This window comes from Anser brachyrhynchus (assembly GCF_964034855.1).
Source record: "Anser brachyrhynchus genome assembly, chromosome: 1".
NCBI classification, from domain to species: domain Eukaryota; kingdom Metazoa; phylum Chordata; class Aves; order Anseriformes; family Anatidae; genus Anser; species Anser brachyrhynchus.
Window position 1 is genome coordinate 1,890,556 of NC_137694.1, and position 26,952 is coordinate 1,917,507.

General features: G+C 48.9%; 1 protein-coding gene across 1 annotated transcript in view; it reads right to left on the reverse strand.

Moving 5' to 3' along the window:
* Window positions 1–5,441: 5,441 nt before the first annotated feature.
* The window catches only part of LOC308188614 (uncharacterized protein), a 113,208-nt gene continuing 91,697 nt past the window's right edge, over window positions 5,442–26,952 (reverse strand). Inside the window, exons 78-91 of the mRNA XM_080577820.1 lie at window positions 23,299–23,379; window positions 22,423–22,476; window positions 21,988–22,041; window positions 21,174–21,236; window positions 20,659–20,721; window positions 19,455–19,571; window positions 16,855–16,932; window positions 15,570–15,623; window positions 14,607–14,655; window positions 13,706–13,744; window positions 11,244–11,408; window positions 8,299–8,370; window positions 7,591–7,761; window positions 5,442–5,765 (exon numbers count right to left, since the gene is read on the reverse strand). Of these exons, the coding sequence (XP_080433946.1) occupies window positions 5,752–5,765; window positions 7,591–7,761; window positions 8,299–8,370; window positions 11,244–11,408; window positions 13,706–13,744; window positions 14,607–14,655; window positions 15,570–15,623; window positions 16,855–16,932; window positions 19,455–19,571; window positions 20,659–20,721; window positions 21,174–21,236; window positions 21,988–22,041; window positions 22,423–22,476; window positions 23,299–23,379 (1,074 nt within the window). The 3' untranslated portion in view covers window positions 5,442–5,751. The remainder of the gene's footprint in view (window positions 5,766–7,590; window positions 7,762–8,298; window positions 8,371–11,243; window positions 11,409–13,705; window positions 13,745–14,606; window positions 14,656–15,569; window positions 15,624–16,854; window positions 16,933–19,454; window positions 19,572–20,658; window positions 20,722–21,173; window positions 21,237–21,987; window positions 22,042–22,422; window positions 22,477–23,298; window positions 23,380–26,952) is intronic.

Here is a 26,952-nt window from a genome sequence, read left to right on the forward strand (position 1 = left end):
TTATAGCTTGATGGCATTAGAGTACATTGTGCACCGGTGTCTACCAAAGCCTTATACTTCTGTGCGTCTGACGTGCCAGGCCATCGAATCCACACAGTCCAATAAACTCGATTGTCCCTTTCCTCCCCCTGGCTGGAGGCAGGGCCCCTCTAGTCCTGGTCAGAATCTTCATTTCTGTGTTTAAAGGACTGCCTGCTGGAAGTTGGAGCAGCAAACCTTTCAGAGAACTCCTTTTTCCCAATTGTTTTCCTTTGCAATTCACGTACCCGTGCCTCTAGGGTCGCAGTAGATTTTCCATCCCATTTTCTCATGTCCTCTCCATGGTCACGTAGGTAAAACCACAGGGTGGCGCGGTGTGGGTGCCCACCATATTGTCTTCCTTGCATAGATGAACGTTTACCCCTAATAGCTGAGACACTGGTTTGTACAGGTGGGGAGGAAAATAAACTCTCTTTAAGTTGGTGGATCTCTTCAGAAAGTTTCTCCAAGGTATTCTCTTTTAGCTGGTGGACACTGGTTCGTTCAGGTGAAGGGGAAGATAATCTTTCTTCAAGTTGGTGGATCTTTTCAGAAAGTTTCTCCAAAGCATTCTCTTTTAGCTGGTGGACACTGGTTCGTTCAGGTGAAGGGGAAGATAATCTTTCTTCAAGTTGGTGGATCTTTTCAGAAAGTTTCTCCAAAGCATTCTCTTTTAGCTGGTGGACACTGGTTCGTTCAGGTGAAGGGGAAGATAATCTTTCTTCAAGTTGGTGGATCTTTTCAGAAAGTTTCTCTAAAGCATTCTCTTTTAGCTGGTGGACACTGGTTCGTTCAGGTGGAGGGGAAGATAAATTCTCTTTAAGTTGGTGGACCTCTTCAGAGAGTTTCTCCACAGCTGAGACACAGGCCTTTAGGGAAGAGGAGAGATTTCCTTCGTACTGCCGGAGTATTTTAGTCACTTCATTCACTGTGGGATTCTCCTCCGTTTTCCAGGCTAGTATTGCCAATGAGTTGGCATATGATGATGGGGCACTCCGTACAAACTTCCGCCACATGGGTGGTGTACACTGGACTGCATCTGGATCTGTGGATGTTTGTGCGTCATCTAGGTCCTTATAAATTACTTCCCGTACGGCCAATTCCCTCAGGTACTGAATTCCCTTCTCCATGGTGGTCCATTTGCTTGGTAAACATACAAGTTCTTCCTTGAAGAGATACCTTTCCTTCACAGCTGACAGGAGACGCCTCCAGAGGCTGCGAGATTGTGCTCCATCTCCAATTGCTTTGTCAATGCATGCGTCCCTAGCAAGGGATCCCAGCCGCCTGGCTTCCTTGCCCTCCAATTCCACATAATTGGCTCCCGTGTCCCAGCACCGGAGCAGCCAGGTGACAAGCTGCTCGCCTATACAGCGACCAAAATCTTTTCGCACATCTCGTAGCTCACGCTGGTATAGAGTCCGGGTAATTACTGTTGATTTTCCGACATCCTCATCCTCATCTTCAGTCTCCTGCACCTTTGATGGCTGGTATGGAGTCCGGGTAGTTACTGTTGATTTTTCGCCATCCTCATCCTCATCTTCAGTCTCCTGCACCTTTGATGGCCCAGCCTCGTCTTCACTTCGCCCAGACTTAGCAGAAGACTGTCTGCGTTTTAAACGACCTGAGCCTCTATACCATTTTTTCACCTTGTCTACAGGGGCAACTTGCACTGCTACAGCTCGTTTCTCTGACCCAGACACAGGGTCTGCCACAGGGGTTGGAATACCCTCTGCGGGGTCAACTTGCACTGCTACAGCTCGTTTCTCTGACCCAGCCACAGGAGTGGGAGCAGCTGCACGAGCTGGGGCAGCTGCAGGAGCTGGGGCAGCTGCAGGAGCTGGAGCGGCTGCAGGGGCTGGAGCTGGAGCGGCTGCAGGAGCTGGAGCTGGAGCGGCTGCAGGAGCCGGAACGGCTGCAGGAGCTGGAGCTGGAGCAGCTGCAGGAGCTGGAGCGGCTGCAGGAGCTGGAGCTGGAGTAGCTGCAGGAGCTGGAACTGGAGCGGCTGCAGGAGCTGGAGCTGGAGTAGCTGCAGGAGCTGGAACTGGAGCGGCTGCAGGAGCTGGAACGGCTGCAGGAGCTGGAGCTGGAGCGGCTGCAGGAGCTGCAGCTGGAGTAGCTGCAGGAGCTGGAACTGGAGCGGCTGCAGGAGCTGGAGCTGGAGCGGCTGCAGGAGCTGCAGCTGGAGTAGCTGCAGGAGCTGGAACTGGAGCGGCTGCAGGAGCTGGAACTGGAGCGGCTGCAGGAGCTGCAGCTGGAGCGGCTGCAGGAGCTGGAGCTGGAGCGGCTGCAGGAGCTGGAGCTGGAGCGGCTGCAGGAGCTGGAGCTAGGTTGCTAATAACATCAATTGCAGCTCGATAGGCACAAGCCAGACCCCAGCACGCTACAGTGATTTGTGTCACTTTGGAACTGCCAGAGTCATGACACCTTTTTTTCAAGCATTCTGCCAGCTTTTTAGGATTTTGCAGTTGTTCAGGGGTGAATGTCCAAAACACTGGAGGTGACCACTGCTCTAGAAACCTGCCCATATCCTCCCACACTCCCTGCCACTCGCAACTACCCCGCCTCAAGACAGATCTCCGGATGAGATTCCTAAGTAGTTGTTTAACCCTCCACAAAATCTGAAGCGCATTCAGGAGACATAACAACAAGAGCAGGCTGGTCTGAGTATCCCAAGGATATTCAACATCTCGGAGAACCACCGTAACTAACTCGGGGGATAAGAGGGTGGTGGTGAAGGAGAAAGGGAGAGTGAACAGGTAGGGAAACATGTCTTCCCCTGTCCCCTTCACAGATTGGCTCCCTAACGAAAACAGGCAATAGGTGTAATTGCTAATAGTTTCCGAGATATGGGTTCCAAAGTATAGAGTCGACGTCAGTGCTGAGTACAAATACCAGGTTAAAGTCGTGACCAGATATTTCATCATTTCATAAGCCATTGTTACACCGCACAGTACCATAACAATCTTAAACCAGGGCCCGGAAAGGATAAACAGTGCAACAGGGAGCACATACAGAAAGTAACGCACCATAAAACTCAATTTGGAATACAGGTACAGCAGACTGGAGATTAAGGCAATCAACATCGTGACTAGCAACTATTAAGCAGGTCCAATACTTATACCAATTTTAGTTTAACACACTCTGGTCAGATTTGTCGATATCTCAACCCTTCGGGCCCCACGTTGGGCGCCAAAAAGACTGTTGTGGTTTAACCCGGCTGGCAGCTAAACACCACACAGCCGTTCGCTCACCCTCCCCCCTCCCTCTCTGGGATGGGGGGAGAGAAACGGGAAAGTGAAGCCTGTGAGTTGAGATAAAGACAGTTTATTAAGACAGGAAAATAATAATAACAATAATAATAATAATAGTGATAATGATAATAGTATTAACAATAATAATGTGTAAGAAAACAAGTGATGCACAATGCAATTGCTCACCACCCGCTGACCGATGCCCAGCCTATTCCCGAGCAGCCGGCCCCCCCACCCCGGCCAGCCACCCCTATATATTGTTTAGCATGACGTCAGATGGTATGGAATACCCCTTTGGCCAGTTTGGGTCAGCTGTCCTGGGTCTGTCCCCTCCCAGCTCCTGCTGCACCCCCAGCCTGCTTGCTGGCAGGACAGAGCGAGAAGCCGAAAAGTCCTTGGCCTGGTGTAAACACTGCTCTGCAACAATTAAAACATCAGCATGTTATCAGCGCTCTTCTCATCCTAATCCAAAACATAGCACCCTACCAGCTACTATGAGCTACTTAACTCTGTCCTAACTGGAACCAGGACAACATCCCATGCCACCAGAGATGGCACAGCCATGTGTGGGCTCAGTAGGAAGAGGCAGGAATGAGAAACTGTTAAAATGTTCATTTTAACTGTGTTTACAGTGGGTCCCCATGTGCCCACATGGATATTTTTGCACCAGTCCAGCCACGGACTGGTTTGCATCAGGAAGGCTCATTTGGGGCATGGGGAGGTTGCAACCAGAGATGTCCCAGCTCAGGTTGAGGTGGCTGAACCTTTCTGGGGATGCATCCCCAGCCCTTCCTATGGCTGAGTCCCTTTTCCCCAGCTCTTTTAAAGCTCTGAAAAGTTGTTTGCTCTGCAAAAGTGTGGGAGTTCAACAACTTGATCCCCCGGCAAAGTCCCTCCTAAAGAGAGATTTTCATACGAGGGTCATGGATGAACCTGGGGGTCATGCACTCTGTTAGGTCTCATTCTTGATTAGAAATTGCTGTTTCTCGATGCCATGGCCTCACCTAGAAGCACAGAAAGACTTTTTTTGTTTTGTTTTATTTTTTTTTGGTGGGGGGTTGGGGGTGAACCTGCAGCCAGCGTTTTGCTCAGCCTGGAATATTTTTTTCTTTTCTGAGGGAGTATTTTTCTTGCTGTGAAGCAGCACCTGAATGTTTTTGCTTGCCAAAGTGCATTTTGATGCTAACCATCCTTTCGAGAGGAGAGGCTGAAAGTGGCACCTGTATCATTTCCAACGTTTACCAATTTCCTTTTTTTTTTTTTTAATTTTATTTTTTTTCATTTAGAGGGAATGAAAAACCCACAGAGCTCTGCTGACCCCTCCTTGGAGCATGGGACATTGTGGGCAATGGGAATCCTGCTCCTGCCTGTACTTCTGCCTGTACACCATACTGCCTATGCAGGGTAGCACTGAGGCAACCCTGCTCAGCCAGGAAAACCTGACCTCAGTCTTACCAAACTGTGCATCCAAACTTTTAATAAAATGTACCGATAATTTCCTAGCCATCGCCTCCAGCCCTGCTCCACCACAAACCCTCATTTAACCACAACGTTCCCACCAAGGCTGTTTGGGGGAAGAAATGTGATTCCCAGCACGACCCCTGCAGACACGATGTGATGAGAGGCGTCGTGTTCAGACCCCACATTTCCCGCTTGGTTGCGACACAAGAGCAATTTTCTCACCCGTGGGGAAGCCAGAACCTTTCACTTCTGCTGTTTCTCTGGCAAATTCTGAATATTTGAAGACCTGGGAGGAAAATTTGTGCTGTTGGAGCTGCAGAAACCCTTCCAGGGGCTGATGTGCTGTCCCATGAGTGCACTTGGAGGCGATGTTTTTAGCCAGAACCCCTCTCAGCAGGATCCATGTGGCCACCAACCCCCGAGTTTTACCCTCCCACCTGATGGACCTCCACACACCTTGAAGTCTTGGGGCTGGCATTTTGCAGGGAGAAGCCAGGCCTGGTTTCAAACCTCATTTTTTTTTTTCTTGTCATAAAATCTGGGACTCAATAAAGGCCCTGGGGAGGTCAAGGCTAAGCTGAAATATTTTATGCCACCAGGATGGGGCTCAGCCTGCCCACAACACGGTGCAATGGAAACCCCCAGCTTCCCATCAGCCTTTCTTAAAGGGTTACTGGTTCCACGTGAATTATGAGCTTGGATGATACACAGCAGCATTAACACACTTTTATTTTACAAAAATAAACTCGGGGGTGGGCATTGTCTGGTTTTGCACAGTAGTCTTCTGAGGAGAGCAGTGCAGTCATGAGCCTCCAGACGAAGCTTTCCGGAGCAATCAGGTGCTTCGCTCTCCTCATATCGCTTTGTTTCCTGCTCATAATTAGTTTTTGATTTTTTTTTTCCCAACCTCTGTTGCTTCTTCATGCTAAATGGGTTGTCTTGCTTGTCCAGTCTCCGAGAAGTCCTGAAGACACTTCTTGCAGCTCTGTTTCTCTTTGATTTAGGCGTGGATTGCAGCGGATCACCTCCCTCGGTCTGGTTTTTGAAAGGAAAGAGGAAACAAAGGGGATGTTGGAGGCTGGCTGTAACTTGGGCTTCTTCTTGGACCTCCCACGTCTGGACTGGCTCAGGAGGCCCTAACACCATGCGTTTGTCTCTGCCTGGTCATGTCATGACATGTCAGGTACCCATAAAGCAACTATCCCGATACGGGCCAGCTCTGGACACTCTCTAGGGCCAGCAAGAAGAAATGGGCATGTGGAGGACACATGGACCTGGCCTAATTTTGGATGACTCCCACTCCACAGTGGCTGCTTCGCCCCAGAGAGGGGGGTGCAGATGTGGAGCTGCACCGGGGCAGCCAATCTCCCCGTCCTGGCTGGTCAATACATACCTGTGCTCCCCAAGGAACACTTCAGCTCTCTGGGACGGCATTGGCTGTCCTAAACTGGGCTTAGAGCAACAAATATTTGCACTGCCCTCTTCCTCACAGAATGGGAAGCTCAGGCTCTGCAAAACCCCTTCCTTATCAGGAAGTTTCAACTGGATGATAACACCGTGTGCAATGGTCTTGATTTTAAGTACAGCAGATGCCAGTCTAAAAACCAACCAATCAAATATGGACCACCTGAAAACTCCAAAAGGAACCTGAACTCATACATCCCCACCTTTAATTTCCTTCTCTTTGTAAAATGCCTTTGAAGACAGAGCAGGTAAACCTCACCAGTATTTTTTTAATTTATTGTGGAGAGCTAATACATTTCTTCTGCTGCCCAGGGGGGTTTCTTCCCCGCAGAGAAAAGGCTGAGAGAGGGATGTCTTTCTAGGAAAGTGTTTCAGCTCATGCCCTGCTCGGCAGCAGTGGTGTTTGCATTACTGCCAGGGCCAGCAGGAGCCCATTTCCCCTGTGGCAAGCTGCCATGTGCCTGGAGAGTAGGAAGAACCAGGAAAACCAACCCTCCAGAGCCTACATCACGCAACAGCAGCCCAACTGGTCTTCCAGGAGTCAGTTTTGCCCATTGAACCCCTGGTGAAACAAGAAGCCCATGCAGGGGTGTTTGGGACTGCTTGCAAGCTGGGCTAGATCGAGGCAGCTCCACCAGCTTCAAACTCAGTCCCAAGCCCTTGGTGGCTGGAGAGGCCAGAGAAGCACTTGGATGGAGCAGTCTGAGGATCGGGTTCCTGCAGAAGGCATGGGGTGACGAGCTCGAGGCCTGCAAACTGTCAGGACCCAGCAAACTATCTGGACCCTCTTCATCACCCACAGATCCACCCTGCAGCCCATCAGTGGCTGTGGCCCAAGGGAGGAGATGCTCAGGAGCAATCAGGAGGGGCTGGAGGGGACCAGGGTGGGAAACGTGCTGGGAGCAGGAGAAGACCTTGAAATTAGAGGCACCTAGAGAAATTAGTGAGACTTGGAGGGACAGATGGGAAAGAATGACCGGTTATAGGGCTGCTTGGGGGAGCAGGATATATTAAAAACCAAACCAGCTGGACAGCCCATCCTGGAGAGGCCTGTGGGCAAATCAGCCTCCTCATGGTTTTTGCTGCCATCCAAAGCAGCAGCTCTGCCTTGGAAAACTCCCTTTTCTTCATGGGTAGAGGGAACAAATAGTCCCCCTAGTCCCCTTTGCATCTGGCCTCTTCCCCTTCCTCCCCCTGCTGCTCCAAATCATCAGCATCCCTTTATCATCCCAGCTTATCAAAGAAAGCAGAGCTGCCTTTGTCCTGCTGGGGCTTGGAGCCCTCCTGCCTGGTCCTGGTGGGGCACCACCGGGCGATGGAGGTGGATGGATCACAGATGGGTTTTTGGGCTTCCTCCTGAGGAAGAGGAGGGTTGGAGAGCCAAGGGCTGCCTCACCTGCTGAGGTTTTGCACCTCCGCTCGCACTCCCTCTTGCTTTCAAAGCGGTTGCTGTTCCCTCGGCACCCCCCGAAGACGAAAGGTCGGCAGGAATTCGCCGCGGGGTGGAAATACCAGCGCAGGGCGTAGTGCCGGCAGGAGCCCTCGTCCATCGGCTGCAGGCAGGGGGCTGCAGGGAAACCCCAACACCACTCACGTGTGAGACCCAGGTGGGCAAAAGCCACCCTGGTTCCACCTTGGGCAAATGTATGGGGATGGTGCAAAAGCTGCCCCTGCCCTTTGGTTGGCACCTTCTCCCAAAAAATGGGGCTGGGGGAGGAAAGGGGGCAGCAAGGACCAGCGGTGTGGGCATTTGGCAGTGGGTTCCCGATAGTGGGATGGGCACAAAGCTCCGTGTTGTTCCACAGCACTGGCTGCCCATCACAGTGGTCTCTGAGCTTTGCAAGGGGGAAATGAACCCCCAGTTCTTGGGGTGGGGGTCTTTGTAGTGATGGTTGTATTAGGGGACATTGCACAGGGGAATCTCACCGTGGTTTTTTGGGGTGGGGATAAATGCAGCTGCCTTAAGCCAAGCTCAAATCTGAGATTTGAGCCGCTACATGCTGGAACCTGTAACACTTTCAGCCCCGCATCCCCTTGATCTCAAGGCCAGAAAGCATTTAGGGAGCTGACTTCGCTAAATGTCACTTAATTCAGTGTATTTCACCTGGTAATTGACTGTGGGCTTCTCGGCGCTTGTGCAGAGAGGGCCCCGTTATCTGCTGCACGCTGGAAGCTGCTGGAGAAGCAAATGGAAATTACACGTAATGAGGGCACGCAAACAAATTAGCCATCATTTAAATATTGATCATTGGAGCCTTGCATGGCTTTCCTATGGCTAACAAGTTCTCTTAATAAATGTCACGGAGCGATTGGTGAGGCAGGGGGAGGAACCGGCGGCAATAAAATTCTTAATGGTGTTAAACAACTCAGTCAAAAAGGTTGGGTGTTAGTCAGAGAAAATGGAAGTATTTGAGGTTGTTTGCAGGAGATAAATGTCAGGCCGGAGTTTTGTAAATCTGGGAGCTTTGAAAAGCCAGGAGCGATTGTAATCTGGCGGTAATAACCCTCCGACTGCAGAATCCTGTTAACATTTCGAGCGCCTATCCGCACTCATCACTTAGCCGAGCGATTTATGAGCCCTCCTGCCTCAGACCCAGGCTTTAATGGGATTGTCGGCTGGCGACGGCGGCAGCTGTGATTCGATAACGCGTGGTACGCTCCATCGATCTGAAACCGCCCAGATCCCAAATGCTGCCTTGATATAAAGTGAGTTTAAACCCAGATGGATGACGTCTTCGCAGTGCTACGCAGACGTTAGGTGAGAGTTTGAGGGATGGGCAGGAGGAAGGCGGCGATGGTTGGAGGCTGGCTGCAGGCTTAGCTGGATTTGGGGGTTTGTTTGGTCCTGAGCAGATTATATGGGCGAAAAGTTGGGGTCATTGTCAATGGGTTTGACTTAAAATGCATCCCAAAGCTCAGGGAAAGTGCAATAGTGTAATAAAGGTGAACATATCTAAACTGCAGTCACTGACCTGTACAGGCTACCACTTGTTTTGAGGTTTGAAATGATGTAACATCAGGGGTCTTGTATGCTAAAAAAGTGCAATGTGATTTTTATTATTATTATTTTTTAATATTTTCCAAAGTAGCATAGCTGATTGGCCCACTGATGTTTTGGCTGGCCAGCTGGTGAGCTGGCTGGCCAGCTTTCTTGTTGGTCATCCACTTGGCTGCTGCATGACCAGCCTGCAGAAAGCTCCGCAGCTGCTGGGGGACCAGAGCTTGTGCAAGGCTGCTGCAGGGGCACGGGACATTGCATTTCAGATGGCTCCTTTCTGCTGAGATGTTTCTGGCCTTGCAAATACCTATTTCTCTGAGCTGAAGCACTGGTGCCATCCCCTACCCATATTGGATTGACAATGGCCATCCATCCATGCTACCCAACCTCCTCCTCCTCGTGACAAAATCTGAGCAGTCGTGGTGTAAACATCTTAATTTCTGATTTGCTGAATTTCAAGGAATGAGACTGAACTCTCCCTCGTTTTGAGTCCTGCCCTTTCCTGCAGTGTGTTTGGACTCTGAGTGCTCCATAAGCAAGCCCCAAGTCCCCTACTCCTGCCCACCAGCCCTTCTGCATCAAGCTTTCACTCCGTCTCCCATAAATCAAGGCTCAAATCCAAGAGCTGAAGTTGAGATCAAAAGGTCCATGGATGTCTGTGGTGTGAGTTTGAAAATTAGGTGGACGTGGGGAAAGACAGCTCACAGGAGTCCTATTGGGTGAAGATAATTTCCAGGTTGCTGTCTAAATTCAGGGCAGAGGTAGCCAGAAACCCCTCAAGCTCATGGTATCAATGGCTTCTGGTCAAATCCATCAGGGCACAGGCAGGCCCATAGGTCCCTGAAAAGCCACCCATGAGGGATGGAAGAAGGAAGATATCCGACTGGTAGTTCCTATGTGCCGAAGGGACTATATCAGGTCATCAGGTCTGCATGGTACTGGGCCAAGAAGTCCCCCAGAGACTCACTCCAGTGGTTCACGGTCGGAAGAAAGGTTGGATGATTGGAAATGCAGCTAAAACTGCCCCATCCTGTCCTCTTCCTGGAGAGTAGGCCATTCTCAGCCAAGCACTAACAGATTTCCCCGTGTCCATCAGACTCATCTCCTGAGCTTCTCCACCAGGACACCGTCACAGTGAATCCCAAGGGGGTCCTGGAGCCTCCTGAGGAGCCACCCCATCGGTTGTGCCTGCAGAACAGCCATAACCTCCCTCCAGCCCATGGACAAGTAGAAGCACATGGGTCACCTCTCTATAGCTGAGCAGCCTTCATCCTCCCCAAATGGTAGCTACATCTCAGTTGCCCAGCACTGCTTCAGATCCTACTGGGGAGACTGATAATTCCTAAAATTGTGGCCAATCCCAGGCCATGCTCGGACCATTCTCTTGCCTTGTCCATTAGCCTGGTGTAGAGGTAGATGAGGAGATGCCACAGACCCACTGGTGTTCATGTACAGGCAGGCCAGGACTGCATGCATCTGCAGAGAAGGACCCTGGCTGTTCTGTCTCCCCCTCTCTCTTGGGCAACACAAAGAGAGACAAATAGAGCTGGTTGTTTTCCCCTTAGCTGTAATCAGAAATTTTACCCATTAAATGGTTCACGAGGCCCTGGGCAGAAATAGTCTATAACAGCTCAAGTCTTTGGTCTCAGAGATGTAATTTCTGGCTGGCAGGAAGCTTTACTAGAAGTTGCAGAGGATGTGAGTGGGACAAAATCAGCCCGAAAACTTCAGCTGCCTCCTTCCAGCATTTAGGAATGTGTCCTTTCAAAAGTGGCAGTCATCACTGGGGCCACGTGCATTTGGCTTTTCCCTCACCCACTGCCCTTTGTAGGAGCATTGGATCACCTTGTCTTCGAGCCACAGATCAGCCCTGTCCAGCACAGGGGATCTCGTGTAGGAGCCCTTGCTGGAAATCCCTTTCCTGCTTCCTTTCTGCCCACTGTCAGTGATAGAGATTTAGCACAGGGTTCATGGTGTGCTCTAAGGGGGTGAAAGAATTATTTTCTATGGTAGAAAAGACCAACAGCATGCATCCAGGCAGCTGCACCTACCTGCAACAAGTGAAGGGTTCATAAAAGTCTCCGATGATGTTGCCAACGTGGTCATGCTCTGGGTTTTGTTGAGCATTTCTTCCTGGTTCTCACCATCCCTTCCGGGGTATTCCTGTTCCTCAAAATACCCTTGGAGCCGCCTGCTGATTTCAGCTGCTTCCAGGCCTGTGGATTTAATTGCCGGGTCAGTGAGGATGAAATCTGGCACCATGGTTTTACAGCTAAGCCCCCCGTGCTTGGAAAAATAGTTCAACACAATGCCATGTTTTGTTGGCCGTAACCTCCAGACCATGGGCTTGTGGTCGAGGTAGGAAACCATTCCCAAACCACATGTACTCTTGAGAAAGGCAAGCACTTAGGGGCAGATCACACTGTCTATTGTCTTCTCATCAAAGTCAGAAGGATATACTAAATTTATGCAGACCAGAAGCTGGTTTTAAAGGAAGCAGTTCCCAGCCAGTGTGGTGGGACTCCTTGGTATTGCCATGGGCACTGCATGGACACATTTGCAGTGATGCTTAGGATGGAGCTGTGATCAAAGTCCCCTGTATAATTAAATTCTGTGGGACCTGTCGCATCTCTATGGGGTGGATCCTCTGATGTGCTGAGCATTGCAGCCTTCTCAGATAAGACCAACTAAGGAAAAAAATGGTAAAATATTGCAACCTCATCTGTGTATCTGGATGCCAGTGGGGCTGTGGCTCCATCACCCTTCAGACAGGGTCTGTCTGACACCTAGTGCCATATGGGATAGGTGGGACCTTGACCAGGACTGGGCTGGCAGGCACGTTAGTGAGGCAGATATTTTATGAGTTTTGGCTTTATGTATGTACAGTGTTTATGGTTACAGGATGGCAGATCTGGTGGAGCCTGGATGTGCAAACCCAGAAACATGTTTTGAAGTGATTTGGACCAGCAGATTGAATCCATCCCAGATTAACATTCCGTGGCATGTCCAGTGTGGTTTTGATGCAGCTTTGCTTTCCTTTGTAAATGTAGTGCTACATCTAAATGATGCTCTGAACAGGAGTGATGGAGAGAGAACCATGTGCTCCTGGCTGAAGGACTGACCAGCTGGATAACAGGCAAATCCCTTGGGTAGAACCTGAGTCATGAATGCAAAGCACTTCAGCAAGGGCTGTCTTTTATAGAAACATGAAGTCTTCTGTGTCCGAGAGCATTCACTGTGCAGGATTCATTTGCTGTGATTCATGGACATTGCGGAAGCAAGTGGAGGCCAGTGCAAGGGCAGGATCCCAGGTACGGGGCCTTGGAGAGACACCAGGGAGAGATGCTCTCTACCCTGACAGATTTGTTTTCTAAATACAGAGCAGGAGGGGAAACAGAGCCCAGAAAAAGCTATATTGTGTCTGGTGTAATGTCCTATGCCAAGGGAGTTCCCAGCTACGCCGTGTGTCTGTGATTGTACTGTCTCTTTATGTCCAGAGCAAGGATGCTGCCAAGTATCCCAGCTATTTGCTTCTCAACCTATTTCTCTCTTTAGAAAGTCTCTGCTTTGTGAAATGCTCTGCTTTCATATACTATGAAAAAATGTGCTATGAAGGCTTAAAAAAAATAAAGCAAATCCATTCCTGAAGAACATGAGTTCATTTTAGAGGTGAGTTGCTGCTCTCAAGTTCCTCCTTTGGTTATTCCTGTTTAAAACATTAAATACAGCTTCAAGGTAGGAAAAGACTAACTGTGGTGGCTGCAGACAAGAGGGTTTGGTGCCATGCGAGTCAGCAATGTCCTCGCATCAGGAAGCCCGACAACATCCCATGGAGACGGGATCCAACACAGAGAGTGTAAAACACATCCATCCCTTACCTGGGGTGGGGTGCATCACCTCGGGCACTGCACTGCCCACATGGAAAGCAAACTCCTCTAACTGTCCTTTAATCCAGCACAGAGGTTGAGCCCTTGACCAAATGGGTCTATTTCAGCACCATCAGATTTGCCCTCCATGTTCCATGGACCATAAACATTAGGTGCCCATAGTGGGAGCTTAAATGACACATAGACACCCACAATGCAGGCACAGAAGCTTTTTGTGTTAAGGGTTTGGGATGATGGAATAACAGGATCTGTTTCATGGGTATGGAGAGGAGCTCCTGTGGCTGCAGCTTTTAAATCTGGGTGTTGGGAATATTTGTCAAGAATAGCTTTGATTTTGTCCTGCAGTACAGGGTGGAAGCAGGAGACTTCTTGGTGTCTCTCTTAACCCTGTTTTTTCATCTTCCCCTCAAAAAAAGTCCCCCTAGAAGCCAGGATCTAAAAAGCATTTGGTGATCCAGGGTCATTTTCCATGCTGAATCTCAGAAAAAAAACCAAACCAAACCAAAACAAAACACACTTATTCTTAACATCTTTTCACCCAGTTTCAGACTGTTTGGGTCAGAGAGAACATCCTTTACTCCACTGCACATTCACATACATTTCTGTGTGTGTAGTAGTAGCCTTACCCCTTTCCATGAGCATCCTTCCCAACTCACCTCCACAATCTGTAAACACAAGACAGGGCAAAAGTTTATTCTCTACTTCTTCCTTCCCTATGGAAAGTTTATTCTTCCAATGAAATCATTATTTTTATAGGTAGCACATGTTTTCATGGATTATTTTGCATTTTTTACCCCTTAAAGGCATTAAAACGCCTCCTAATATCTCTAGGCAGAAACAAATGCGAGTCCATCTTAATTATGTTGGCAAGTGCAAGGGGACAAACCCAAACCCTCTTTGGCCACAGGAAGGCTCCAGGGAGTGGGGCACAAGTGGTGCTCAGGAAGCTGGGCAAGGAAAGCAAGACCACAAAACCCTAAAACCTTGTGATGTGGGGATTCTGGGGTAAAAATATCCACAAATGTGTTTTTCCTTTTTTTTTTTTTTTTTTTGTTTTTTGTTACTGCCATGGCCCTGCTTGGCAGTTATTCGCTGCTGCAGAAGAGAGGTCTGTGTGTCAAGAAGCACCACGAAGTAGACGGGAATTAAAAGGTTGTTATTTGGCAAAACGCAGCTCCAAACTTCCCCTTGTGACCCAGTGTCTTTCACCGATCAGTGGGGAAACAGAGGTGACCAGCGAGGAAACCTTTACTGACAAAACCACTGGGGAAGAAATGGGAAGACAGAGGGTTCGAAGGAAAAAAATATTAAGAGTTTGAGCACGAGGTCAGGGCTACAGCGGAGACCCCAGGGCCCAGAAACCCACGCTCGTCTCCAAGCTTGGCGAGGTGACATGTCTCCGCTGGCTGCTAATGGGGTGATATTTGCTCTGCCGGGTGAGCATGTGCTGGCGCTCAAATTGCTCCAATTTAGTCACCGGCAGATGTCAGAGCCATGGCCCCGAGTGCGGTTCGCCAGCCAACTTACTGCATCTGCCTCTCATCTCGCTCCTGACCACCTCCTTCACCTCTTCCTCCTGTGCCGCAGGGGGAAAAATAGAGGTTAGCGGAGATTTTCTACCCGGGATCCATCTCCCTCTGCTTTATGTCCCCTCGCCCCACCAGTGTTGGTCTCGGCCAGCAAGTGAAACCAACTCTGCTTTGCTTTGACCAAGATGTTGGTGTCATAGGGACCTTGGTTCAAGTTTTGTGGCTTATTGGGAAAATGATTCCCTTTGCAGATTTGTGGCCATCCTGTCACCAGCGATGGTTTCTTTCTTTCCCTGAGGAACAGACATCTCCAGCCACGAGGACCGTGGGACACCTCAGGCCCAGGGTGGCTTTACAGTGAGTACCAGCACCTTTTCGGCACTGTCCCTGGAGCCATGGTCCCCCAGATGTCCTTGGCCTCTGACAAGTTTCATCAACCCATCTGCATCCATGCGAAGGGGCTGCTGAAATCACACCGTAGACCGACAAATGGGCTGTAGCATGAGGTTTAGCTGAGATGTAACTGTGCCTCATTTTGTTCTTCTCCATCTCTTTTCTAGCTAACACTAATCCTCACACAGTGAGACATCTGGTCTCATGGGTTTTGAGTCTACCCCATGTCCTTGGGCTAACCAACCACCACTCTCAGCTGAGAATCTTCCATTTTGCACCCTACTGCAACTTCATGTGCTCTCCACCTTGTAGGGGTGAAAAATTTTGTGCCCTAAGCTCTGGGTCATTGCTTGGCCTTGGCATTGGACTGCCCAGCATTGCTCTTGCCCCAGCTCGTGCTTGTCTGACGTCTCTGGGTAATGGCCAACACTCTCATTTCCTGGATATTCTCTGCATGAATTTGTTTCTCACCATTTCCCTCCTCCCCTACACCTCTTAGGGGCAGTTTGTCCTATTTTCTCTATTCAGGCCTGTGTAATAGGATGTCATCTTGGACTAAAGTACTCACAGAAAGACCAGGATCTCCCTTTTCTCCCTTCTGGCCAGCAGGACCATTTTCACCCTGTTAAAAACACTTAAGTCATTACAAAAGCTCAGTAGATTGACCATTAAATGCTCCAAGAATAAGTGCACCTTAGAGAGGAGAGGATGCTCTAGAAATGGAGATGGAAAAAAATGCTCACATGTTTTCCCATAAATTTAAGGGATATCAGTGGGTAGCTCGCTAAGCTGGAAGGAACGGTCTCATCCGTGTGCGGGGAAACAAGAACAAAATTGCGTCTCAAAGGGCTGGGTGCAGGTTCCCAGCTTTTTGGGGCTGTTTTTTGCTTTCCCACTGAGTTTGAAGAGCTGTGTGACTGCTCTAACTTATATATGCACAAGGCAGCAGGGCTCTAAGGGTGTTAACAGCTACGGTTTAAGGTAGGTTTCTTTGGAATATGTAAGGGACCAAAAAGGCTGAGGTGGAGGCGTGGAGAGGATCTGGCCTCCAGAGAACCTCTGGGAACCCCAACCAGACCACGCAGAAGATGTGAGCCAGGTTTGCAGTCCCAGCACTAGGGAGATGCTGAGTTTTGCCAACAGGGCTTTCTGAAAAGAAAAAATTTTTGCTCAGATCTGGTGAGAACTGGATTTGTTGATTACATATACATAAAAATATTAAAGGAAAAGGAGCACGGGAGGAGTGACCTAAATTAAAGCCTTGATGGCCATTTTTCTCATTCCCCGGTTGCTTACAGATGTTGGAGACTGGGGAGACATCACATTATCCTCCACTGACACATGGAGGTAAAGCAATGTCACCTCCTGATGCAAAAATGTTGTGACTCGGTGTTGGTAGGACCCAAAGCATGTAGGGACTGATGTGGGACATGGGTTGCAGGTTGCTATCTTGAAATTAAGCTCTTAATTGTATTCTCTGATGAGCAATGAAAGGCTGAGCATTACCCCTCTGTACCGAAGTACTGAAATGAGTATTGTTTTACTCCTGGTCTACCAAGCACGGCTGAGGATATATGGCCCAACATATGATGTTTTCCCAAAGAAGCCTAATATAAAACAACCCAGTGGGCTCACAGCAGTTGTCCCAAGCAGAGGATGTAGGCATTGCTCGTGTCTGGTGCCTGGCACTTGGGGGTAAAATGCTCTCTCTGCTCTTGCTGTTGCAAAATTTGGAGGGCCAAGAAACCCCACCTAGGGCAGCCAGGGTTCACCCAGCCCTAATGCGGAGCCCTGCGCTGCCGTAGGGTGGTGGTGGGGTGTCACCAGGACAGCAGGCGCACCCCCATACTGACCGCTTCTCCTTTTTGCCCGTCCATGCCAGGGGGCCCTCTGAGGCAGAGCGGAGGTCTCCCTCTTCTTCCTCGTGGGCCCTGGAGAGGATGAGGAGAGCTCGGTTAGTGGTGCCTGAGCAACCTATGGAGATCCCAGGCAATACAGCTTGGGGTTTTCCCCCTACAGCCCAAGCTGGGCATTGGTAGGAGATACTCAGAGCACTCTGGATCTCAGATGCTCTCTGAGCAGATGTGAGGGGTCGGAGCCCTGGGATCTGCCCCATCTGGGCAACCACAGGGAGCTTCCTACGGTCCCACCCTGCAGAAAGGACGGGTGCTGTGGGGCAGAAGGCAGTTTTCTCTCTCCAGATCTCTGTCTTGGCACTAATTTAAGAAAGGGAGTCTCAGCGGGAGGAGAAGGGCTTGCAGTCTAAGATAACGCCCTCACACATCAGAAATGGGGGTGGCCTCGCTGCGGTTCAAACCCTGGGACTTTCTCTTTTAATTTAGGGAAAAGACAAGTAGCAGTGTGGGTGTAGAAAGCGGCATCTCACAGTCCCTCTTTAATCAGTGTCCAGACAAAAGCCATTTATTATCTCACACATGGCTTTCTGAGCATTCACCACTTGTAAATGCTAACATAAAAACTTCCAGCCTTTTAAACATACATGAGGGGAGCTTGTACTTTTGGCTATGATTCTTTTGATACATTTTTCATTGCCAGGTAGAGCCTGGGGAGCAAGGAAAAGAAGAAGAGTGCTGCTGCTATGGTCTGGATCTAGTCCCTGTTTTAGTGTTCTGGAGATGGGGTCCTACACCTTGCCCACCCTGTGGGTAGAGACTTTCCCAAAGTGTGTTGCTCTTTCTCTGTGTAGGGTGAAAATTAGGTTAATAATCGACAAAACCTACATAGATGCCTTTACACCACCTGACTCTGAAGCCCTGCAAGGATTTCTAGGGCAGGGAGACCTTTGGTTGGGCCCAGGAGACCTGATCTAGTGAGGTCCAGATTCAAATGAATCTGGAAGTTCACACCAAATTGGGTCTGAACTGTCCCAAATTGTCTCCCTGACAGCAAAAGCAATTTTCACTGGTGTATCTTTACCAGCACAGACCTGTAAAGTCAGATGCAGCTACACAGCAGCTCCATTCTCCATCCTTTAAATGTGCTTTTAACTTGGCAAAGACCACTCACTGACCATCAGAGACGCATTATTTGGCTAAAAAAATTCATCAGGGCATAACAGAGGAAAATCCTGCCAGGGTTTCTGCCTCCTTTCCTCCTTTCCAAGCAGCAGCACGATCTACTTCCCATCTGGCAGCAAACTCGAGTATTTTACAGACAACACATGGATGTGCATGCACATGGTGTCTGCATACTAATACACAGACATATGTGGATTAAGTCCTCATGCTTACTTTTATAAGGATACATCACTCAACCAATATCTGCCAAATATCTGCCAGCCTTGCAGGAGTTAAAACAGGGCTGTCCCTGAGATGTGTGGTGGGACGCAGTTGGTCTTTCAGGTAGTTACCCAACTTCAGCTTTTCTTTTATTCCCAGCTCTTTCGTGTTAATTTTTGTATTCTCCTGTGCAAGCCTGAAACTCAGCCAGTCCCACCAGCACAGCTGAGAAGAGTATTTTCATTTCCAGTACTCTTTCAGTTGAAAAGTTCTTCGTTACTTAACGGATGCTGTCTAAGGGTGGGTGATTAACATTAATCTCTAGTGTCGTCCCTCTGCATTGTGTTGGCAGCAGCAAGACACTCTTCATTACCATAGAATCTGGGGGCAGCATGTTCCTGCTTATAAACAGTATTAGCATGTCTCATTTCCAAGTCTTTTTGTTACATTTCAAAAGGTGCCCAGCATGTCTTGCATGCAAAGACACCTATTAAGCGTAGGCCACAAATGGGGTTTGAAAGCCACCAGCTCCTTCCGAAACTTTGGCACCCTGCTCTCTAGATAATTAGCAACAGGAGGGGTGCACTCGATGCCCTGCTAACGTGAAATTATCAGCCTTCCTTTCTTCATTCAGAGGTCACAACTTATGCTGCAGATAGGAAAAGAAGAGAGGAAAGGAAAAAAAAAATATCTCTGGTGATAAATACACTGAGAGATGAAGTAAGTTGACCAAGACCCCACTGAAAGCTGGGTAAGGGGGGGCATGTATGCATGCACGGTGGCATGGGGGGGACACTTCTGGGGTGCTGTGTCACATGAGGATGTGAGGTGCAACCACCTGGAGGGCAGCTGGGGATGGGACTTCCACCAGAACTCCCCACAGAAGGTAAATCCATGAGGTCTAGAGCATCCTGCTCTTGGAGGAGGGTGTCTGTCAGTGAATCCTTGCTAGGGCAGCCCCACCAGCTCTGGTATAGGGTTTTCTAGAGAGCAGAGGGACCATGGTCATGTTTGCCCACGTGGGAGATCTGGACCTGACTACACGGAAGTGGGAGGAGAGGATTTTTCTTTATCGATGGATGTATGATATAGCTACAATGGTAAGGAGAAAACTAGATCTCCTAGAAGACAGCATAATAGAGTTTATCAATCAAGCCATCCTCACACCAGACCTCATTAGGGTTAACAGCATGCTAATGATGCTTGTTGCTCACCTGTGGCCCTGGTTTGCCCTGGGGCCCTTGAGGTCCATCTGGTCCAGCAGCTCCAGTCTTTCCAGGCCACCCCATTTGTCCTTTGAAGCCTCCCAAGCCAGGAACTCCCTTGGCCCCCTGAGAATCAGCAAGAGAGAGTGGTTCAGAGCTTTTATCAAGCACAGGTGGTGTGCTATTAGAAACAGGCCAGTCAAGTATCACCCAGATATTTCCATGGACACTGGCAGTAAAGGGAGACCCTGGACATTCTCCTTTGTCTGCTCGCATGGGCAGAGCATCAGTAGGATGGCTGAGATTAAGTTTTTGCTCTCCAACATTTCTCTTCCAGAAGCACCTCCCTGCTTGGTGACATGGACATCTCCAGCATGATACCCTCAAACTTCTAAAGCCCAACTCCCCTTGCACATGTAAGCGGAGTCCTTTAGTCTGTAGCCCCAGAAAAGCCAATGATTCCTGAGGAGGAAAAAGGGAGTCACCAAGAGGTGGCCTGTAAGTTTCCTAGTCATCTGCACTACTGGGCTTTCTCCTGGAGCTGTGGTGAACAGAAAAGTCTCCCATTAAAACACAGCAGGAGGAGATGCCTGCAAGACTCAGCTAAAGGTGAATTTCTAATGTAGGCAAAAATAAGAGGCTGTCCATCTCCCCTGGATGCAATATTTTCTCTCTTTTCCTTCTGCTTCTCATCCACATCTTGGTCTCCAAAGTGAAACACCTTCTCTGTTCTTAAAGAAGCAGATGTTTTTGGGAGAGGAGAACAGGAAAGGAAGGAAGTGATATTTCCCCAGAAACAATCTCCCAGCCTCCAACCATTTGCAGCTCAGAAACTCACTGAGCCAGGAGTGTTTGGCAAGAGAAGGACTTGCAGAATTTGACACAAATAACCATCAGGGAGTGGGGACCACAACAGTTATTGATAGAAGCAAAAAACTTTGGGACCAAATGGTGGAGCTGAATGCAAGAAGGGGCTGGAAAGTGCAATAAGCCTTGATGTTTCATGCATTAGCAGAGGGTGAATTTAAGGAGACCTCCTTCTCCTGCCCTTTCCACCTGCAGTCCCAGCCTCAATGCTCCAGACAGTTGACATTTGCCCGCTGGAAAGGGTACCTATGATGCATAAAGTGTATAATTTTGTTAACTCGACCTGATGGATGTGCGATTTATTCTTTTAAAAATGGCAGCTCAATGCAGTGTGGCGAGCACTAACCTTTTCTCCTTTCTCCCCAGGAATCCCCGTGGCACCATCGTCACCTGATGCTCCTTGTTCGCCCTGTTGGGAGCCAAGATAAAATCATGGCCAATGCAGATTTGGCATGGTTGCATTTGTTGAACAAACCTGTTTTTCTTCATATTACAATGTTATTTACTGAGTGCAACCCATCAGGGTCTCTCAGCCTGTGCACTGACTCAAGGAGACTGAAAGAAATCTTGTTAAAAAGCCCCAGTGCTTGGTACGTGCAGTATTGTATGAGGAGCTTCAGGGCTGGGTGGATGAATTGGGCTGAGTCTCGCAGAGGCAAGAGAAGAGTTCCCCACCCCCAGATGTCCAAGCATCTCCACCCAGATATATGCTGGCTTCTAGGAACAGGTTCAGAATAGCCCTGGATTTTTTTTTTTTTTTCTCCAGCAGAAATAAGCACATTGCCAAAGTGAATTCCCATCATCTGCAAAGCTTTTAGGAAACTCCCTATTTGCAGGCAGATGTGCAATTTAAATATTCACCTTTGGTCCAGGTGGCCCATCTGATCCTGGGGTTCCTGGTTTTCCAGGACTGCCAATTTCTCCCTGTGGATGCAAAAGCAGTGAATGGGCTGTAAGTACACACAGTGCCTAAAATATGGGGAAAACTGACTTCAAAATGTCAAGATGAGTAAGTGGTGCTGTGGAGGACATGGACACGATGACACTCCTGGTAACAGAAAGCCTAAATACAGGTAGATTCCTACTTCAGACCAATATAGACTTTAGGCTGCCCCGACTTCAAGCCCACCCACGTGAAAGTAGGTGGGCAATTCACTGAGTAGTACTTAATTCACCCAAAAGGCCAAGGCAGATGAAGGACAACAATAACAACAACAACAATAATAACAACATAGCCCATTGGCTCAGACATCAAGCGCTCCCTTGCTTCTTATCAAGCTTTTCAAAACCCTTCATAAACAGACCATTAAGGGCCATTATCCCTGTTTATAGAGGAAGGACCAGCAGTGCTGACAATCAGAGCGATGTGCCTGGCAGTAATTGTGAATCAAGCCCAGGCAGTTGCTAAGCCACAGACCAGGAGAGGATTTGGGCAGGGGTTCATGAGGAAGGGTCTGTTTTCCTTTTTTTAACCCCAGATTGTCCAAAATTGGGGATCAATTCTGACAGTCCCCAGACTGTGCCCACATCTCTCTGTGCTGCAGCCTGCCGAGAGGGTCTTCTTCTGCCTGAGTTAGGGTGGCTTCTTCAAGCATGATGTTACCCTGGGGATGTGTTGGAAACACTGCTGGAAATGGGGCAGACAGAGCAGGAGGGAAAGCTGGGATCAGCTCACCTTGGTGCCCTCGGCTCCTGGTGTGCCAGTGCGTCCCGGGAGCCCATGTAAGCCCTGGGGAGAAAGCAGATCATGGGCAATGATGTTAAATCAAGGGGAAGGCAGACAGGATGAATGTTGCGCGTGCACAGGATTAGTCCCAGTGTAGTGCTGCAATAGCTTCCCTTACCCAAAGCATCCTTACTCATCGGCCCCACTCCAGCCTGCAGCCTTAGCTCTCTGCTCTGCTTGTCCCAACCTTTATTTCACAGAATGACAGTGGTCAAGGCTGGAAGGACCTCTGGAGGTCATCTGGTCTAACCACTCTGCTTAGGGTCTAGGGTCTGCTAGACCCTGCTCTAGGATCACCTAGAGATGGTTGTCCAAGACCATATCCAGACAGCTTTTGAGTATCTCCAAGAACAGAGATTTCACAGGGTCTCACCCTTCCCCTACCTTTGTTCCTTTCCGCCCGATGTCACCAGCAATCCCAGGATCACCTTTCTCTCCCTACATGAAAACAAAACAAAACAAAAGCCATATCATACGTAGCCTGACAGGTTAAGAATGCAGCTCTGATGATAGCATCGGCTTGCATCTGTATTGTCCTTTTAACCACTGGGGGCTCCTAGAAAATTTGCAGATCATAGAATTGTAGAATCACAGAATAGTTTGGATTGGAAGAGACCTTTAAAGATCACCTGGACCAACTCCCCTTCACTAGATCAGGTTGCTCAAAGCCAAGCTGACTTTGAACACTTCCAATAACGGGGCACACACAATTTCTCTGGGCAACCTGTTCCAGTGCCTCACCACCCTCAGTGAAGAAAACTTCTTTCTTATATCCAATATAACCTTCTTTCAGTTTAAAACCTTTGTAACCTAGGTTTAAAACCTAGTAAACCTAGGTTTAAAACCTAGTAAAATGTCTTTGTCTTTCTAACAAGCCCCCTTTATATACTGAAACACTGCAATATAGTCTCCCTGAAGCCTTCTCTTCTCCAGGCTAAACAACCCCAACTCTCTCAAGTAACAGAGGAAAACTCATGGTGAATAACATGGGAATAACATAAAGGTAAGCTCTACCACTATAGAAATGGACTACTGGTGGTTAGAGATGGTCACCTCCCCAAATTTGGTCCAGGATGTGCATTAGAGACTTGTCTAGAAGGTTCAGGCAGCCATTTCATCTTTCTTTTGGAAAGACTCATCCTAAGCAAGAATCTGACTGCAATAATGAGGAATGTGGGAGAAGAAATGAACTTGGGTGTCAGAAAGCGACGGAGCCTCTTTTTGCCTTCCAAACTAACCGTGTCCTTTCCTGCTACTCACTGCTTTCCCCTTCTGTCCCTGAAGACCTCTGTCACCTTTGGCTCCCTTGTTTCCATTCCTCCCATCGAGGCCTGCTGCACCCTGCCGAAGAGGAGCAAAATGAATTTCTGTGTTAGCAAGGCAGTGGCTGAGGACAGTCATCAGGATAGAAACTCAATAGTAAGAGCCCAGGCGGCACCTGGCCACGGTCAGAGATCAGGAGCCACCCTAAAACCAGCACTGAGACACGAGGCTGGGGTTTAGCACCTATTCTTTGCAAACTTGCAACCCACATGTGTGCAACTTGCAAGTTGACCTTTTTATAATTACAGCTCAGGAAATTGAGACACGTGGCAGTTAATGAGTAGTCCTGGGGCAAGAAAATTGAGGTGGTGATGGCTGCAGTTGAAAATAGGGGTAGAGGCATTAGCAGGCAGCATCACGTTGTGTGAGTTCCTTCATGGGATGCCCACAGTCCTGGGCACTGGGTCGCAGCCCAGTTTCAGCCCCAGCCAGTGGAGCAGAGCAGAAATCCAGCAGTGAAATTCAGTTTGGTGAATGACCGCCCTGCTCAGTGAGAGTGGCTCCGAGCACGGGGCTGCTCACAGTTGCAGTTTGGACATCTCCCACCTGGGGAGTCCAGAGCCAGAAAACAGAGCCTCATCCAGCCCAAACATGTGGGCAATGAAGGACAGAGGTGCTCTACCATAGCACTGCACCTTGGAGGTCCTCAAACCACTTTGCTGCTCAGCTCAGCATGGGACATCAATATCACCTCCAGCATTAGGGTCTCTTTCTCTGGGGTCTCACTGTTTCAACAGCAAACTGAAAGTTACTTAAACTTTTTTTTTTTTTCCCCCAAGGCCCACTTCTGCTAGTCTGTTTTTCTAATCTGATGATTTTGACTGCAGTTTTCAGAACCTGGGTGTGAGGTGTAATTGGATTTAACCCCACTTGAGAGACACTGATTGCACAGGGCTCGGCTCTCTTGGAGGAGAGTGAGTTGGCTGCTTAAGCAGATCAGGAGATGAACAAGTGACATTATCTACTTGGAATTAATTTACAGTAAGTTATTGAAAGGAAGCATGTTTATTAAAAAAAAAAAAAAGGCAAAAAAACCAGCCACCAGATCTGTATGTCAAACAGCTTCATCATCACCTCTCCCATTACTCATCCTGTCCGTGGCTAATGGACAATTCAGTGATCACAGTGACAAGCAAACATCCCAGAGATACGTGGGTGGGACGGTGCTGTCCTTGCCAGCAGGTCAGCCTGCAAGACCCATCACCTCTTCATCTCCAGATATCAAAAATTCAGCTTCCCTGGGGAGTGCTTCCTCAAACCCCTCCCGAAGCCTGGGCACCTTTTATGTTTTGGAGTAAGAGGAGCATTTGAAAGCAGGCCACGTGCTCCTTCATGGCTCTGCCGGTCGCGTCTGGAGGAGGTAAAGTCCATGCTCCTCAAGCCCTGCCTGCACGATCAGGCACGAACATCTCACGCATGATCTTCATTTACTAGTAACTATTTATTGACACAATCAATATGAAGTTCTGGCTGAGGAAATAAATGGGCCATAAAAAACACAGCTAACTAGAATTTCTGTTTACCAGGACAGATTGCTTGTTTGGAGGGCAATAAACCTTTTGGTTCAATGGTTAAATCTCAAGAGCCCAGGATACCTTCAAGTGCCTGGCATTTTTCAGATTGCTTTGAACTAGGTACAGACCCATCTGGCCAGGGATTTATACACCTGTGCCCGAGAGGATGGGCTAAAGCTTATTCCTGAGCACTGCCTGAGCCTGAAGGAACCTGACACTAGTTAGTGATTTCCCAATTAGCTCTAATAGTCCTCTTAGCACCTGAATTTATTTGTCCAGAGGGGCTCCTGTGTCAAAGAGAGACCTTTCTGTTTTTTCTTGTGCTTCCCCCATCTGCCTGTGTCCAACTCTCATTTCTTCTGCTAGCTTTAACCTGTGAGATGCTTCTTGTCTGGTGGCTCTGGGCCTGAAAGGAGCTCAGGTGGATTCAGGAAGAGCTAAGCTCATGATATGTACTGGTAGGCAGAAAAATAGCTGGTCTAAGGCTTGCCTACTCATCCAGTGAATATGTTTTTGACCTTGATCTTATCTCACTGTAGGTGCTCTATCTGTGACAGGCTGAACAGACTTCGTCCTGCATGCTAGAAGGTTTTTTTTTAGTGAGGCTTGGCCATGCCAGCGGGTCTGATCTCCCTTCAGAGGCTGGGGTCAGAGAGATGATGCTTTTCAAGGCCGTCTACACCCAGGGAAAGAAAATGATGGCTGAAAGGGTCAAGAAGGAACAGGATTTAAAAAAAAGACAAAGAAAGAAAATGCTCAGGCACTGGGCAATGGAAAGAAGCCGAATGGAAATTTGTTCCCTCAGATTTACACTCTGTGTTTTGCCAGGCAAATAAAAAGCTAGTAAAATGGCAGTTTAAAGGCAATTAATGGTGGAATACTGGAAATGGCTTCTGCTGTTTGGTTCTGTTATTAAAGTGTTGCTGGAACAGGCTTCATTTAACCGCAAAGACACCAGGTACCACGAAGGCATAGCAACGCAGAGGCTTAGTCATAAGTCCCGAGCGCTGGCCGTGACGCAAAGATGCCTTTGAGCAGCCGAGGAGCTCTGCTTCCAGGCACAAATTCCTGCGAAGATTTGGGCTGGAGCCAGGGAAGAGCCTGTGTCGTCACCAGGCTCATTGTCTCCACTCAGATGAGGAGCTGGGGAATTAGCTGGGTCACCCTGGGCAAGCATGAAATCCATCTGCAGAAACACGTCGCACCCCGAAGGGAGCAATCTGTTGGAAGCAGCAGGGAAGACGCATCAAAGGGCTAATGCATTTCCAAAGCATGGCGTAGGTTGCTACCTCTGCTAAAAGGTTTCCCACCTCCTGGGCTTCGGTGCTCAATATTTGATGGGATGATACATCTGAAGTAGCTGGGAGCCTCAACCTGAGAGTTCCAACTGTGTTTTTATCCCTTCCCTGCTGCGTCTTGTGTCTAGATGATCCTGCCCGCAATTATTTGCTGCACTCCTGAGTCTACTCCCCCCAAAAACCCTGTCCTGTCTTGGTGTGGAAGCAGCAGCTTGTCCTCATGGCTGTAATGAGCATTCGTTCTCAGGCAGTGCATCTCACAAAGCCTCCAAAGTGTCTGGGCAGAGATTTCCACCTGTGGCTGGAAGGTCTGGCTGGCTTCTCCTTGGCCACCTTGGACTCATGAGAAGTGCTCAGGACACATCAGGACACCCTTTTAGGCCAAAAACAACTCAGACGATGGCTCTTTGTGCTCCAAGTGGCCAGGGCACCTCTTGTCCAGCACAGGACAGAGGCCTACACCTGGCCTTTCCTCTCCTCTTGCTTGAGGTGGCCCCACTGCTCAGCAGGCCGGAGAGCTGTGCTGCCATAGGGGTTCACCTAAGTCCTCATGCAGCCGCTGGAGGGAGGTGGGACCCTCAGGTTGGTACCCTGAGTAGCTCTTCAATGACTCTATCTGTATCAAGAGCTCTAGGGCTTTTAATTAGTCTGGTAAAGTCAAATTTGTGCTTGTATTACCACACCTGCCACAGTCTGGACAAAGGGGCCTTGGCTATTGATTAGTTTTCAGGCCCTGCAGAGCACTGAAGAATAAAGGGCATCGGAAATGGTTCTGGGAG